This window comes from Protobothrops mucrosquamatus, unplaced genomic scaffold, assembly GCF_001527695.2.
Source record: "Protobothrops mucrosquamatus isolate PMUCROS unplaced genomic scaffold, P.Mucros_1.0 scaffold_122, whole genome shotgun sequence".
NCBI lineage: Eukaryota > Metazoa > Chordata > Lepidosauria > Squamata > Viperidae > Protobothrops > Protobothrops mucrosquamatus.
This window is the reverse complement of record NW_015386198.1, coordinates 778,506-795,810: the sequence shown is the minus strand read 5'-3', so window position 1 is coordinate 795,810 and position 17,305 is coordinate 778,506. Positions and strand designations below refer to the sequence as shown.

Genomic DNA, 17,305 nt, shown 5'->3' with positions numbered 1-17,305 from the left:
ACTAAAATGGAATTCCATTGACAGTTGTGTGGTAGACACTCCAATTCCTTATTCCATTTCTTTTGAAGATCTAATTTAGTGTATTGAACATCTTAGTGTGTTCTAACATATGTTTATCAATGGTTATGATTAGCTAAAATTTAATTTTAGCTTTTCATTTAAAAAAAAGCTCTTCATCCCTTTCTGTATTTTTATGCCAAGCAGGAAGTTGTTATTGGAGATCTGAAGCCAGGGACTCTCCATACTGTCAGCATAGGAGCTTATGGCTGGGCAGGAAGAGGCAAAGCCAGCATGCCTAGAAATGTGACAACTCTATCACAAGGTAAATATTATTTGAATAGCTTTCTATTAAGTGTGCTGATTGAGACAGAATTCACTGTAGACACTGTAAAGGTATTTCAGAAAGGTACATGGGACGTCAGGAAAGTTTCAGTACAGTGCAGAAACAGGAATGAGTAAGTTATGGCAATTTCAAAGGAGCCTCTGGTCAGGAGACAGGATGCAATTGTAATTGTGAAAAGAATGATGAGGATTATTAAGGTGTCAAATAAATTTAGTATGATATGACTTAGTATGCTTTCTAGGTGCCAGTGTGGTTCTTTTCAAAAGTCTACACAAAGGCATTTGGAAATTAGTTTATTTTAAATCATAGGGCTTCTTCTGGTCCATAATTATATTTATTCATTCAGAGCAACACTTTAATCTTTTAAGTATTTCCCCCTATGAAAGGGAAAAAATGGTGGTATTTTCTATATTGAATAGCAGCAACTTTTCTGAAATTGAAACAAGGATGGGAAGAAAGTCCAGTGTTTGATTTTCTTTTAACATTACAGTTTTATGAAAGGTTTTGCTCCTACAAGTATTTCTGAGATTTCCAAAATGTCCAATAATGTATATAATTGCTTTTTTCCCCTCTTAGATAAATGTATGCCTCCAGCTCCACCTAGTCAGCCTCAAGTCATTGTTGTTTCAGACTCAGAGGTTGCTTTATCATGGAAACCAGGGCCAAGTGAAGGAAGTTCTCCAATTGAGTACTACACTGTGGAATTTATCAGGTGATCTTGACTATGGTATTAGAATGGAAGCATATACTTTTTCCATATACTGTATGTGGGTTTATATGTGTTTCAGTCTGATGTCATTAATGTAAGTGAAACTGGTTCTTATTTATTCATTAGTTTAAATGGCTTTGATTCAGCACAGCTTCAGAGTTGCTTTTGGGTTTTGGACCAAGTCAGTCTTGCTTTTTCTTTGTTGTTTATGATACATACATACTCTGGACCACCACAGTAGCTCATGCAGAGGTCTCCAAAGCTCTACATGTTACAATACAATATGGAAAGGTGGGCTTCTATTTAATCCTAACTCATCTCTGAACTATCTACTGGCTGTTACTATAGCATTTTTTCGCTTCCATTTTATTTATTTATTTATTTATTTATTTATTTATTTATTTATTTATTTATTTATTTATTTATTTATTTATTTATTTATTTATATTTGTTGGTATCCCAACTAGGAGACTCCACTTAAGGATGTATCAGTTAGGTATATAGAAAATTCCCATGTAAACTCATATCTGTATTTTATGTTTATATTGGCTTGCTCCACTGATGGAATGTTCTCTGTAACAGTGGTGGATGAGATCTTTTGTCTTGAGCAAATTTCAATTTTCTGATCATTGTAGGAACTCCTGTTTTAATACCAGTGTCAGCCTTTCAGTCCCATTCCTTTATTGGCAATTAAATTTTTAAAAGATATAAAATGTAGGCAGTTTTTTTTTTAAATTAAGAATGCCTGGTTTCATCCAATTTTTTTTTATTAAATGTGTTTATTAGATTTATTAAACAAAAATGTTAGTGACTCATTCCTAGCCTAATTCAGAGGTTGTTTCATTTTGGTGGGTAAAGTTGGTGTGGTTATGTGGTCTTCTTCAGTTCTATGCTCTTCAGATGGCTATATATTGTGCAGGCGAATTTAGCTGAGTGGTTTTCAATTTTTTTGTTCGTGTAATCTATTCTGAAACTTGCCTTTTCCCATGACACAAGAAGGCAGTATGATTTGGAAGCCAAAAAGACTGATTTTAAAAAATATATTTATTTCACGCATGGTTCTGAGTCTTTGTTGGACCACAATCATTATGCATTGTGATTGTTAAGCAAACCAGTGGTTCACCATGGGGATGGTTTTGCTGAAAACCTGAAGTGTCAGTTTTTAGCAAAACCATTATAAAATATGGTCATGTGACCATGGGTTGTATCAAATGGACATAAATGTGGCTATGTTGTCAAGCACCAGAGGTTTGGTCAGTGATTGCAGAAGTGAGCCAAACATTGGAACTTCGAATCCAGGTTGTAAGTAGCCCCAAGGTAGGTCCGTCATAATTTCAAACAGTCACTCAGTGACCAGTTGTATCCCAAGGGATACCTGTATTGCTATCCTTGACATATCACTCAAGGCCACGTGTGGCCCTTGGACTGGAGAAAGTTGCACAGTCCTGCCCAAGAGCATACTGGAATTTCCAATATTTCCATGGAAGGTTTTCCATGTATCTCTGTAAGGATCAAGTATGAGGAGGGAAAATAAGCCTGTAAAGAATTCTTGCATATGTTATCCTTCTCTTTTTCATGTTTTGCTGTAGCAGAGCAATTCAAATGAATGGCAAAGTATTGTAACTGAGCAGTATTGTGCAATTGCCACTGTGAGTTACTCTTGCCAGTAGGGAATTTCTGTAGGTTGTTTGGTGTCTTGTCCANAATCCTCTAGGATTGCTGGTTCCTTGGGAGTCAAGCAAGGATTTAGAATTGGAAATGTTTGCTTATTCTTTTCAAACTGGGCAGGATTCTTCATATGCTCAATGTCATTTTAAGATGTAGAGGTTTTCTTGAGTGAGGGTAAATGAATCACAATTATTATAAAATGAAGAGAACTATTCAGAAAGTTTAAAGAAAGGGGAACAGACACTCTTAATTATAAGAAACAGAAGAGTCCCTTGGGGTTTGGATCCACATGAAAAACAGAGTAGTCAAATAATTAAATGGCCCTTAGTGGATCAAGGGAATTTGTTAGGAGAAATTTCTTTAAGAAAAAGAAGACAATATTTTACAGTTGAGTCACTTTTTCTTAGTCTTTTTTACAGAGATTTAGGTTGTTGTTGTTTTTTATTTTAAAAAAGCCTTTTTGTTGTCTCCTGTAGCTGGAAAAATTGGTTTCTCAAGTTCACAGAACTGGACAAAGCTGAAACAAACAGTTCCAAATTGCTCTCTTTTTTATTTCAGAGTACGCCCTTCTTGCTCAATAGAAATGACCTTCAGATGATTAAATCATTTTTATATTGACTGATTAGAAAAAGCCAGATGAGTCTATTTTGACAGCATCTCTGGACTACAAATAAAGCAAACAAGAAAAAAAAGCCCACACAAAATATCTCTCTTGTGCTACAGTTTTTATTAGAATGCTTCCAAAAATGTTTGCAGCTGGTTTCTTATGTAAACAATAGTACATTTAAAACTTGAAAAGTTATTTCCTGCAGTAAATATTTCAAGGATGCCAGACTAAATGGGACAGCAATTTAGTCTTAAGTGTCAAAGTCTTTCAGTCTCTGTTATGTTCAGTCATTTCCGTAGGAACTTTAGCAAGTTCATGGGAGTAAAAATTGTAGTTTTGTCATTTATATTGAACATTGTAGGAATGATCCCATGGGAAAAAGGATAGCCTCTTCCTCCTATTTATCCCTGTAATGCTGAGTGCTCAGCACAGTTAGGATGTTCACATGTCAATAATTTTGTTTTTTCTCTGCAAGCTTCCAGCAAGTTTGACTCTTATATCCTTTGGACCTGCTTTTGATTTAGCCTCCTTGCTGGACACCAACAATTTAAAATATAGGGTTGAGCAAGCCAAGGAAAGCTGTAGCGGAACTTCTTATTGGAGTGAGAATATAGCCAGGGAACGAAAGATGTCCTGACATAAAAGTGAGTGGAGAAGAGATGGTCACTAATTCATCACTGGAGGACAAAAATGTTACACTAAAAAAAAGCTAATTAAAAAAATCCTCATATGAAAATAACCATGATAATGCAGTTTTAGGGTTTTTATTCTCTTCCATATTATTGTAATTACATTGTTGCCTGTATTAAAGCAGAGCTATTTTAAAATGCTTTGATAAGTTTAAAAATAATAGCTATAATTTAAATAAACAAAATCCTCTCCTGAATGGCTATATAAACATGCTTAAGTTTCCTAACCAAATCTTATCAATCATCTAGTTTAGAGTATATGATATGTGATTAGCTTAGTGTAGGGGTAGGCAACCTTGGCTCTTTTATGACTCATGGACTTCAACTCCCAGAATTCCTGAGCCAGTATATCACTTTGTTGGCATATACATGTCTACGATAGCTGTCATATTTGGTAGCTCATTGGACCTTTCTCTCATTAGCCAACAATCATTGTATTAGGCTGCAGCAGCAGAAGTTGAAAAGCAAGGCCATTCCATCAACTTGGTGGAGAATGGCAGAGTCCTTTTCTTGATATGTTTCCATTCCAGCTGACCAACCTTGACTTGGCCTTTGAGTGGTACTTAGCTCCCAACAGTAGGTGGGACCAGCAAAAAAAGATTAATGGCTGGGAACATTAAAAAAAATATTTAATTTAATTCACTTTCAAATGTAATTTAATTCAAATTAATTCAATAGAGTTAAAAGTGATTTTGCCGCGTACATCTATTTTTTTTTTCTTCTGTTACATAAAAATGTGATGATTTATTTAAGGGTTTTTAGAAATGTGTTAAAAAAAACCCTTGGAACTGATGTCTGTGCTATGATAACTATTGTAAGCACTGATGCCCAGGGTCCATCTCTTTTCTCCTTCCTGTTCCTTTTCCTTTTTCTGTTGGCCCATTTAAGTTTTAAGTCTGTGGGGACGAACCACCTTATTGTACTGATTGCATGCAAATTGCTTTTCAGATGGTTTTAAATAAATAACTCTTCTCTGATTGTTGTTGTTGTTTTGCATGAGAATGGGATCTGAGGTTTATGCATACCAAAATCAAAACAATCAGGAGACACCAACCAGCGTAAAACCCTCAAATCACGTAATTAAATTTCACATTCACTATTCCTATTAGAACAGCAAATTTAGCAAATGTTCAATATTGGCAAATGTTTGGCTCTTGCTAATTGACTAAGCTCACTTTAATTACATTTTGGGCTCTTTGTTCATCCCAATCAGACCCGATTTTGATACCAAATGGACAGCAATTAGAGAGCAGATCCAGATGGACTCTATGATCCTGAAGGGGCTAACTCCAAACGACAAGTATCGGTTTGCCATCCGAGCTACAAATTCATATGGGTCCAGCCTGCCAAGCATTGCCAGTGATATAATCAGAATGTTCCGTGAGTAGACAACCTTATATTGCTGAGCATTGAAAATGTTGTGTGGCTGATAACTTTCCCTGGCTCCTGACTATTTAAAAAATAGTCAACTTTCCCTGCTGCCTTCATTTCCTCAACATATGACTTATGAAAATGCCAAACATAGATATAATTCAAGAAAACCAAGCCCCCCTTCTTCTTTCATAACTATATTTCATAGTTAAGCATGGCACATGTGGGGAACAATAACAGTTTGCTGGGGCAGATTAAATGCTGCAGAGCGTTCATCAGAATAATGATTCTTTAGAAATAAAAGATAAAATAAAAGTAAGATCCCAAATGTTTAGAACTGTAATATTAAGAATCTGTTATTTTTTGTGTCTTATCACCTATACTATTTTTAATCCAAACCTTTTCATTAGATTCTTTATCTTTTCCTTTTTTTATTTTCATAGCTCTTTATTCTGGTAGCATTAGACTAGGTTTCATATGAATTGTCCTGATTATTTTGATTTCTTGTGTTTAAATTTAATTTCCAAAGAGAATGTTTATGAAAACCTCCTGAAGATATAATCATCATTTATATCTTTGCCCAGAAGGTCATAAACCTTGTTACTGAGTGCACATTTTTTCTGACATCCTGTTTATCTGTACATGAAAATATTTTCAGAACTTTCACAACCAAGGGTGAGAAATTTGATGTACTACAGTTGGTAGTAAAGCAAGGAAATAATGGTTGATGGTTCCCACAATATTAATGTGTTACTGAGAAATCCAGTGTAACCTTCATCACCCTTTCCTTGAACCAATCCACTTGAGGGATAAGAGAAGCAGATTTGATTCACAGTGACTGGTATTATGCAGAACACTGGGCAACTAACAAGTTTAACCTGCGCTAGTGACATCTCTAGTGCAATCCTTCTTAAAGAGATTATTAATTCCCATTTATGCCTAGGAAGAATAGTAACAATCACCTTTGGAAACATGGCTAACAAAGAAGGAAAAATCTGCCATTCACCAGTTATTCTGTTTCATTCAATCCTTAGCATAAGGAGAACTTGAGTGCATAAAGATATTTATATTCAATAAAAATGCCCTTAATATTTACAATGTGAGCATTTCAGTCTCTCTGTACCATTCCATCATAATGGCATTTTGCAAATAATAATAGCAATGAAAGTAAAATACTTTGGTGAGCACACTTTGAGATTCTAGTATATGGGATAATCTTTATTTGGTGACAGATACTACAGTACATGAGCATAGCAGGGCTACTACACATATCCAGTGGATTAGTAAAATTAATTAGTAACACTAATGTTTCCACTCCCAGGGCCAAGACGTTAGTCACTGGACACTGATACATTTTTTTTTCATTTAGTTATAGCCATTAGACAGAATCCCCTCCTGTAGACCAAGAATTCAACTATTTTCCAAATATAACTAACTTCTGAAATTAACTCTTTAATAGCAATAGCACTTAGACTTATATACTGCTTCACAGTGCTTTACAGCCCTCTCTAAACGGTTTACAGAGTCAGCATATTGCCCCCAACAATCTGGGTCCTTAATAAGATGGCTTCAGAACTTTTTGAAGTTCTTGAACTGAATTGCCATCTAAGTTAGCAATAGGAAAAAGGCTTAACCATGTTCTTACTTGTTAGGATTGAATTGATTAACATAACCCTTATTAGTTGTTAGAATGGATGTTTTTTTTTAAATTATGGCTACACAAATGGGAGTATGCCTTAAGATGCTACTGTTCATTGCACACTAAAGATCTGTACAAAAATAAGTTCCAATGGGCTATGGGATGTCCTTCATGGCACTTTTAAAACATTGGATAATTCAAGAATGAAATATACTTCCCTAGTACTACTCTGTTAGGCTCATAAAGTATTTATAATATTGGGAATGCAATATCTATATCTATTTTAAATAATCAGCTTTAAAGAAAACCACAAAAGAACAGAACTAAAATAGGAGAGGAAAATACAAAAAGCCATTTTAAAAGTAATAATAACACAAAGGAGGCAAACCAGGTAAAAACTTGCATTTTATATATATTACTTGCAGAAAATTAATACAATCTTTGCCTTTATCCATAATCTGGATAAGGGCAAAGGGCCAAATCTTTATAAATAATCAGTACATAAACCCGAAGCCAGCAGCTCTGAACCTTTTTGACACCAGGGACTGGTTTCTTGGAAGACAATTTTTCCATGAACGGGGGTGGGGGTGGGTAATGGTTTTGGTTGCACTTGCTTACCCACCGCTCACCTCCAGCTGTGCAGCTTGGTTCCTAACAGGGCCCCCTGGGGGTTGGGGACCCCTGCCCTAAACTATTGTAAAATGAAGTGATTTATGAAATGATTTTCATGATTTATAAATTATGTTCATATTAAGCAAAAAAAATCAGAATTTTAATGTACAACTGTTTCACCAATGCCCCCAAAGATATGTTGAACTGACTTTCATTTACACTGTGTAAATCTCTTATTTGTTACACACTAGAATAATTATTGTTTTCTGGAATCATATCTGGAACTTCTTTGTTTGCACAACTAAATTAAGGTTAATCTTGCCAATGTTTGGTGTTATAAAGGGAGAATTATGCATTATTTCCCAAAGAAATTTCTCCCCCACCCCAAAAAAAAACCCCAGCCAGTTTTAGTGCATTTACCTTATATGAAAATGACACTATGTCAAAAACATACATTTGTGACTATGCCAGTTTTATCTTCTCAGACCCGGAAGAGTTAGGGAGTGGAAGCTACGGACCTCCATACATGACTGAGTCTGGAAATGGTGATGATGATGATGGAATTGACATTGATGATTCAGACTCTGACATTTATATCGATGAGGTACATCCATACGTCTCACTCTGGCATTTTGGTTGCTTAACATTTTTAGTGCAGTATTTAAACAAGAACGTCTAAATAGAGATCAAATACAAGTCTATCGACAAATATACACTCTGATGCTATATTAAGTATTCGTTTGCATTTGGCTCAGTCTGAACATTTTCTTCCTTTCCTGATCCTCTGAAGCCTTTGATTTTTTTTTCCAGACACATTTGTTTTCACTGAAACAAACTGAATGAGGGGGAAGAGAGTAATTGCTTCAAAGGGAAGCTGAGCAGAGTTTTCCATGCCACTGAAGTCTGCCTTTTGCATAACTTCTGTTTCATTTATACTGTACTAACTTTATTTCAATCAAAAGTACCTCAAAATTCTCCTCCCCCTTCTAGTAGCTGAAGAAGCTCACCATTAGTAGAGGAAGAAATACATTATTCTTTTTTTCATATTTTTTTAAATTGCAGTAGTGCAGTATGTGGCAGCTACCCAGGCCACCTTTGTCATTAGACAGAATGAGGCGGTAGACTCAGGTGATGGATGCTGTGAGGCAGGAGCAATAGCAAAGCTCTGGAGGCAAGAAAAGTCTGATGTGTGACACCTTAAGCTAGTGTGTTACCTTCAAGTGTAGTAGAGGATACTTTTCTATTGGCACTGTTGAATAGTCATCTCAATTGCTAACCTACCTGGGCTCTAGAGGCAGAAACCTTTGGATTTAATCTTTTGCATCAAAGGCTTTTGTTATTTGCATCAAAGACCATCTTTCTGGGAAATTAGATAGTGCCCATCATTTAAATACAGGTAGTCCTTGACATATAACACTTCATTTAATGAGCGTTCAAAGTTACAACACCACTGAAAAAAGTGGCTTATGACCAGTTTTCACACTTTCACACAGTTGTAGCATCCCCAGGGTCAGGTGATCAAAATTCATATTTTCTGGGCAAGTGGCTCATATTTATGACTGTTGCAGTCTCCCAGAGTCATGTGATCATCTTTGGTGACCTTCTGACAAGAAAAGTCAATGGGGAAGATTCACTTAACAACTGTGTGACTAACTTAACAATGCAGGGATTCATTTAACAACTGTGGCAAGAAAAGTCGTAAAATGGGACAAAATTCACCTAATGTCTTACTTAGCAACAGAAAATTTGGGCTCAATTGTAGTTGTAAGTTGAGGGCTATCTGTATAAAGGAAAGTATGTAAAGAAAAGTGCCTTTCTTTTTTGGGGATAGGGTTTGTAAGAAAAAGAAGACTATCAGAAAAAACGTCTTTTGAAACAATTCAGGTTAGCTTTGCATTCCAAAACATTTGCACTCCAAAGTTAGAGACTGCAGACATCATCCTGATTTCTGCTCTCCCTATTCAGAGAAAATATGAATAGACTGTTATCTTATCTTAATAATCCTGAAGGACAGGCCAAACTTCACAGCCATGGGAGGTGATTCATGGTAGGATAAGAGAGATGCGAGACTGCTTTACACTGAGTGAAAAATAAATGTTCTGTTGGCACTGTCATTTCACAATCTTGGACAAAAATAATTCCTATGCTGCTTGCTATATGAGATGCTTTGAATAGAGATATTATGGCTGAAGATACAGCTTTTTACAGGCATGTGTTTTCCTGAGCTATATCTCTTCAGTCAGATCAATAGATGATTCAAAGTTATTGTGCTTTATAAGAAAAGATATTCCTTTCCTTACTGCTATTCCTTATGTTCCATGGGAATAAAAACTGCAATAACTAGCCTTTTAAGTCACAGTCAGTAGACCACATTGAAGTGCTATCCATCAGTTCTTTAACTGACAGAAATATGTAGCCCAAGTTGCTGAATCCTATTCTGTCACAATAATTACACTGGTAAGTGATACTGTCCTTAAATTTTAATGCAGAAAAAGACAGGAAAGCAGGTGCAGATCTCACAGTTGAATTTTCCTACCCAAGGAGCATTTCTAGCTAGTGAGATAAAAAACCCACCAGTGACCCTTCCTAATGGAAGACAAATGTGGATATATGCCGGGAATGAAATATTTATATACCTGTCAAGTTATCTGATCCAATCTATTTAGATTATTCTGAATATGGGTTTAATGCTCTTCTATGGGTTTAATGCCTCCAAAATAGCCAACTGATAGGCATAAAAAATAAAGTGGCAAAGGATGAACAACAGATGAGAATGGTCATGCTGGTAATGAATTCAGCCCTCTTCTTGCAACACCTACTCGAAATAATAAAAAGGGGGGAAAAAAGGAAAAGTAAAAACCACAACCACATGAAACCATGTGAAATAATGGAAAATATATTCATTGGGGGCAAAACCAGCAATGCATATTTGGTAGAGCCCTGATCTCTTTCCCAGGTTTAACACAGGCCTAATGCTCTCTCAAAAGCCCTGTATTTTTTAAAAAATATTATTTCAAAAGAATGCTAAACTGGTGTACAGTATATGAAGTGTATCTTCATAAGCTTTTGAGAAAACACTGATCAGGCAGATATGTCTATAAAAGCCAAGTGTTTTCTCTCTTCTGCTGTCCCAGCTAAGATAGTTATGAGAGCCAGTGTCCCAGTGATTGGAGGAGAGGCGGTTTAAACTGTGCAGTAAAGATGAGATAAAAGCAATGTCATGAGCCATGTCGTATAAAAATAATTACCAGCACATATTTCAGTTATGGTTAGGAGGATGTGAAGATGAACACTTAATCAGTATCCTGACTCAGATTAAGTAAAGCTTTCTTCTCCTTAAGAGATGGCACAGTAGGACACTCCTATCCTAGAAGTTTTCCAGCAAATCATTCTACTGCTATCATATCAGATTGAGTAATTATTGAATATCATTATCCTACCCGTGATTAACATTTAGCTCTAAGAACTGTAGTATTAAGCTTTGGCCTTACTAAACACATTTCTTAAATAAATTTTTCATTAGCTCAAACCACTTCCTGCTATCAAAGGAGGCAATACAAATTTTTTGGTTGAAACCAACATAATACAAGGATCTAATGCAGAACTCCTTTCTGGGCTGCTTTCACCTACTACATATCCTGTCAGTTCTATGGCAACAACTACATTCCTACCACGTGCTACTATCCCTTCCAGCATTACTGCTAAGGCCATCAGGAGGAACAGCGGGACTTCAGTGGTACGACAATCTGATCAGTCCTGTGATGAAACCATCTGCTCTACCAACAGCTTTTGCATCAATGATTATGAGCGGAGTGGCTCTCGTTGCCATTGCAACCTTGGCAAAGGAGGGGAGAGTTGTTCAGAAGGTTGGTTTACTTGGAAAGCTTTGGTAACTCTCTGTACATTCTGAAGATTTCTTGGTTTAGGACAGATTTGTAGAGCAGCATTTTCATATATTTGATTTGACACTTTAGTGCATTTACAAGCATAGAAGAACCATAACTGGAAGAGACACAGCTGGCTTTTGGGCAGATGGTGAGTTTCACAAAAATCTAGAGGGAACTTAATTCGTATCTACTATCTAGGTTGAGTAAACAGCATACCTTTTGAGAAGCAATATAACTTTAATGACCAGCTGCTTAGGTCAAATAACAAGAATTGGCTTATTTTAATTCTACTTTGATTGTGAGTTTCCTAAGGGCTTCTATTTTAAGAATGTTCAAAGTCAGCATTACAGTTTTGGAGAGTCCCAGACTTGGCTTTGTTTCTGAATTCCCATAACTTTTCCATATATTATCATTTGGCCATGCACTTTTTTCCTTAAAGCAAAGCATTGCACTGAAGCTTTGACATTAGAATGAGGAACACACTGAAGCGGTTGTTATTAAGACCATGCTTAGAACAGAAAGATAGGGAAAAGATGTGATTCTTTAAACTTTTGGAATGAAGGGACCAGTTAGGAAAATTTAAGAAGTTGGCAGTGACTGTTAAAATGTAATTGTAAAAATACAAAGATTATATTGGTCTAATTTTTAAAAATAATTGCTATTTGATGCTTAACTGCTAAGCAATATTTTTGTTATTGATTTTCAGATATTAATATTCAGTATCCTCAATTTTTTGGATATTCCTATATCTCCTTTGAGCCTCTTAAGAATTCCTATCAGACATTCCAAATTACTGTTGAATTTATGGTAAGTGAATGCAGTCTTGAATTTAAAAAGCTTTTGCAAAACCTATGCAACATTTGAACTAACAGCTAAATGAGTCAAAGAAAATCTGTTAATACATTTATACCAAAAGTAAATGTGAGTATCTTGCAGAATACCTCTGTGCCATTCTGTATGAGAGCAACTTAAAATAGTGATATACAGAATGTGCCAAAGTTTTAGCAGAATCAACAAAATGTAGCTAAATCAGAGCATGATTATTACAGAGAAATTATGCAACACAAAAGTAGACAGAATCTGGTTCTTTAAAGCTCATTTGAGTCCTCTATTTGGTACTATATATCACTGGCCCTTTAACACTGGAATAGAAATTGGTAAAAAAAAAACCCATTAAATATAATAAAAAAATCAAGATAGCAATCAAGATGATATGATTGAAGTTTCATCGGTTTTTGTGTCACACATTAAAAATGGGTAGAGCTTCAACTATGTCACGTGCTCTTCTTTTTTTATTGTGTTCTATGAACACCCCTGGCCAAATTGTTCACAAAATCCCATACAATTTTTTCCAAGCAAATGTATTATGCTAGTATGGATCTATATGGAAGAAAATTCTGTTCATTTCATCCTGTAAATATGTTAATTTGGTGGCATTTGCTAGACCTGGCTGAAATTGCTATTAAAAATCATTGATCTTTTTCATGCTCCCTAGTGATTAACCATGTTGATTGGAGATGTTGAAAATGACATATTAGACATCTTCCCATAATGATATGGGAACTTAATATATTACAACGGAATATAGCAACCCTACCCATAGATTATGTACTTTTGGGGGAGTGTAGAAACAGGTGCACTATAGAAAATAGAATATTTGATTTAATATGTAGAAATCTGGGATTTAGATTTTTTTAGAGACTACTGTTTTGTGACTTGTGCTTAGTTGCAAATGCAAAATGATATAACCTCATATTCTGTTTGTTTCACAATAAACGGAAGCAAAATGTATGCAATAGATAAGACAACTATATAGGTTTTGATTTTAATTGGGAGTGACAAATATGTAGGTTATGGAGGTTTTTTTTTAATTAGAGAAAGATAGGACATGAATCTTGAGATAAATCAATCAATCATAGGTATCAGAAATGTCCATGTCTGATGAATCAGAAAGTAGTGAAAGGTACTACGGTATAATGTTCTTCATTATAAGACAATTTGGTGTAGTGGTTAAGGCATTAGGCTAGAAACCTGGAGCCTGTGAGTTCTAGTCCCACTTCTGGCACAAAGCCAGATGGGTGATTTTGGGCCTGTCATTCTCTCAGCCCTAGGAAGAAGGCAATGGAAAATTAGCTCCAATAATCTTGCCAAGAAAACTACAGTGACTAGTTCAGGCAGGCACACAGGGACACAAGTTCTTCCTATCCCGTGCAACTACTTTTGTAAAGAGTAGCAAAGTAGTAAAGTAGAGGTAAAGCTTCACTTAGAACAGTATCAAATGAAGACCATGCAAGTAGTTCTTATTTAGTGACCACAATTGGGACCAGCAACTTGGTCATTAAATAAAGTGGTTCCTAAGTGAAACTGTGACTGTGCTTACTCTGATTCTCTCTTAGTCATAGGAAGTAGGCAATGGCAGAGACTAATCCAGGAGTCAAAAACTGACTCAAAAGTATACACACATAAACTGCCACCTTTGATCCTGGGGTATTTATGGCAATCAAGACTGACAGTCCAGTCCATGAGTTTGTCTGGTTCTCTTTTAAAAACAATCTATACTGGTGATCATCACTCCATCTGATAACAGTTAATTCCATCTTTTGTGCAGGAACTTCTGCCCCAATTCTTGTTATGGTTTTAAAACACTACATTTAATTTGAGTCCATGACCCTAAGTTCTAAATGATGAAAGTAGGGGAACATTTCTTTGTCTGCATTTTTCACATGATGCATAACTTTAGTCATATTATTTTATTTGTTCAGATCTAAAGACTTCCACTCCATGCTACAATCCCTTTAAAAGAGAACTGTCCCCTTTTTCATATGCTTTTTTCTACACCTTTTCTAGCTTTACAATATACAATGGTACCTTGGTACTCATTGTTAATTGGTTCTGGGAGGCATGATGAGTACCAAAAATGTCAAGCACCAAACAAATTTTCTTCTTCAGAAATAATGTATTAGTCACAAGGCAACCAACATCAACAAGTTCTAGCTTGCGCATCGAATATCAAACAAATGATTAGTATTGAGACAAAAGGTTTACGTCAAAATGTGTTGAGTATCAAATTTGACAAGTTTCAAAGCAGTCCAGTACCAAGGTACCACTGTATTTCTGGAGAGACAATTACTTTTAGATTTTCCTTGCTTTTGCATTCCTAGGCAGTAGCAGAGGATGGTTTGCTTCTCTATTGTGGAGAGAATGAGCATGGTCGTGGTGATTTCATGTCACTGGCAATCATCAGGCAAAGAGTTCAGTTCAGGTAAGCAACAAACAAAAATAGCTATAGGATCTCTTTATCCTTTCCACCTTGTTCACTTAAAAATAAGTGGTGATAAGCACATGATTATAATAATGTGCTCTGTCAAAGTCAGGGGATCAGGAGACCATAACTTCTTCTTCTTCTTCCTTGTCGATCAACTTGTTGACAGCTTCTTTTCATATATAAAGTACTGGAATTATTATTATAGTGTTAGTTCTTATCAGGGAGTTGGGAGTATTCCCTTGCTGCATTGTGCCATCAGCAAGGCAGACTCTGTGAATCTTCAAATCATTTCAGGAAGTTGATAGTTTCTTATTTATATAATTGACATTTTCTATTTTATGTCTACAATTAGAGGATTAAAAATCCCTGAAGTCCTTTTGTCAAAGAAAAGAATTAAGAAAGACCTTTCCTTTTGCTCACAGTAAAAGAAACATAAAAGGACAGATTAAAATAAGGATTGCTAGAACATTTTTTAAAATGCCAGATTCTGTAGCAGTGCTAAGGCTATGAAAATATGGAATTTTTAATACTTAAGGGCAAGACTAGTTAATATTTTGTTAATATAGTACAGGGTGAAAAATTAAAAATGCCAAGGGTTTTCAGAATTTTTGTGTGAGTTTTCAGTGTAAGGTCATGAAATCTCAAAATTTGGCAATCTTTTTTTTTCTCTTTGAGTATATGGTAGGTTTGGTAAATACTGTGTTTCTGACTTCAAATTATTATATTTAAAGACTTTTCTGTTTAATAGAAAAATATTAATACATGTCAAATGACTATGCAATCTTTGATCATAGAGAAAGTCATTATGAAAGTCTGTAAAAAAATCCCCTGAAATTTAGGTTCCCAGGTATCCAGGCTTGATTATCTCACATTATCCTATATTGGTTTCAGGTTCAACTGTGGAACTGGAATTGCAACAATAACAAGCAAGGACAAAATTAAACTGGGCAGTTGGCACAATGTGACTGTATTTAGAGATGGAATAGATGGATGGCTTAGTTTGGATAACAGTCCACAAGTTCCTGGTAAATCTCAGGTGAGTTACTAGTGATAAAAAATTCTTAAGTAAAAAAAAAGAATTCTCAAAATCAGGGGTTGTAAACCACTGGACACATTACACATTTCCTTAACTTCAATTTGGAGATGCTTTAATCATTCTTTAAGGACAAATCTCCATGTTACAACCTTTCTCTCCTTGGCTAATATTGACTTTCTTGGGTGTCGTGTAAAAATGGTATTTTCCATCTTCTCTAACCCTAACCCTAACCCTAACCCTTTTTTAATGATTCATACCATAATGCTTTACTTATTCTTGCTCTCTTACCTCCATTACAATACATGTCCAGCAATCTCTGTATTTCCTTTAATTCTTGATCTGAAAACTTAATTGGGATCATCCAAAACAAAAAAATAATTTTTGGTAAAACTTTTATTTTTATTGCTGCAATTCTTCCGAACCATGATAATTTTACTTTTCCATATTTATCCATTTTATCTATCTTTCTTTAACTTCTCATAATTTATCTTCTTTAATTCTTGAATATTTTTGGGGATGTCAGTACCTAAATATTTGATACTATCTACTATTTTTAATTTATATTTTTCTTTTAATACATCCATTTCTTCTTTACTGTGGTTATATAACATCATTTCTGATTTTTCCCAGTTTATTTGCAATCCACTATATTTCCCAAATCCATTCATCTTCGGCACCAATATCCTTTAAAATTGTTATAATATTCTGCGCCTAGTCCATCTAACCCTGGGGCTTTACCTATTTTCAATTTATTAATAACTTCCAGTATCTCCTCCTCTTCTATTTTTGATTCCATTATTTCGTTATCATATTCTCGAATTTTACTGTTTAAATTGTTTTCTATATATGCCTGACTTTCATTCACATTTATTTCCTTTCCCTTATATAACTTTTCAAAGAGTTTCTTTGAGAAACAATTTTTCTCTCATCATGTTACATCTTTCTCCCTTTTCATCTATTTCTATTAATAAATTTTCTTAAATCTGTATTATTATACTTTATTTCCGCTTTTGATGGATTAGATTTATCAATTCCTGTATCCATAACCATATTATAATCACCTGCCATTATCATATAACTTTTTTTATTTCTTCTGTTTCTTTATATGCCCTATTATAAAACTCTCTTTGATTTGTATTAGGTGCATAAATCCATAAATCAAGCCTTGAATTATAAGAAATCTTCCCATATCATCTCTTTTTATGTCTTTTATCTTAAATTCACATCTTTTAGCTACCATGATTGCTACCCCTCTTGATTTTGATGTACCAAATGCCTTTTCATATACGTCAGTCCAATATAACCTAAGTTCATTCACCCCTTCTTTCTTTTGATGTGTTTCTTGTAAAAATACAATATCTATTTTGTCTTTGTTAATTGATTTTTCAGTTCTTGCTTGTTTATATTTTTTCCCCCAAGCCATGTATATTCCATATAGCTACCTTCAACGATTTCCCCATCTATTCCTTATATTACATA

At 35.0% G+C, this 17,305-nt stretch overlaps 1 protein-coding gene across 1 annotated transcript in view; it reads left to right on the top strand.

The window, feature by feature from the left end:
- Positions 1-204: 204 nt before the first annotated feature.
- The window catches only part of EGFLAM (EGF like, fibronectin type III and laminin G domains), a gene marked incomplete at its 5' end in the record, with an annotated part of 47,073 nt that continues 29,972 nt past the window's right edge, over positions 205-17,305 (top strand). Inside the window, 8 exons of the mRNA XM_015816893.1 lie at positions 205-322; positions 920-1,055; positions 5,230-5,396; positions 8,124-8,242; positions 11,162-11,504; positions 12,232-12,332; positions 14,687-14,787; positions 15,682-15,826. Coding sequence (XP_015672379.1) covers positions 205-322; positions 920-1,055; positions 5,230-5,396; positions 8,124-8,242; positions 11,162-11,504; positions 12,232-12,332; positions 14,687-14,787; positions 15,682-15,826 — 1,230 coding nt within the window. The remainder of the gene's footprint in view (positions 323-919; positions 1,056-5,229; positions 5,397-8,123; positions 8,243-11,161; positions 11,505-12,231; positions 12,333-14,686; positions 14,788-15,681; positions 15,827-17,305) is intronic.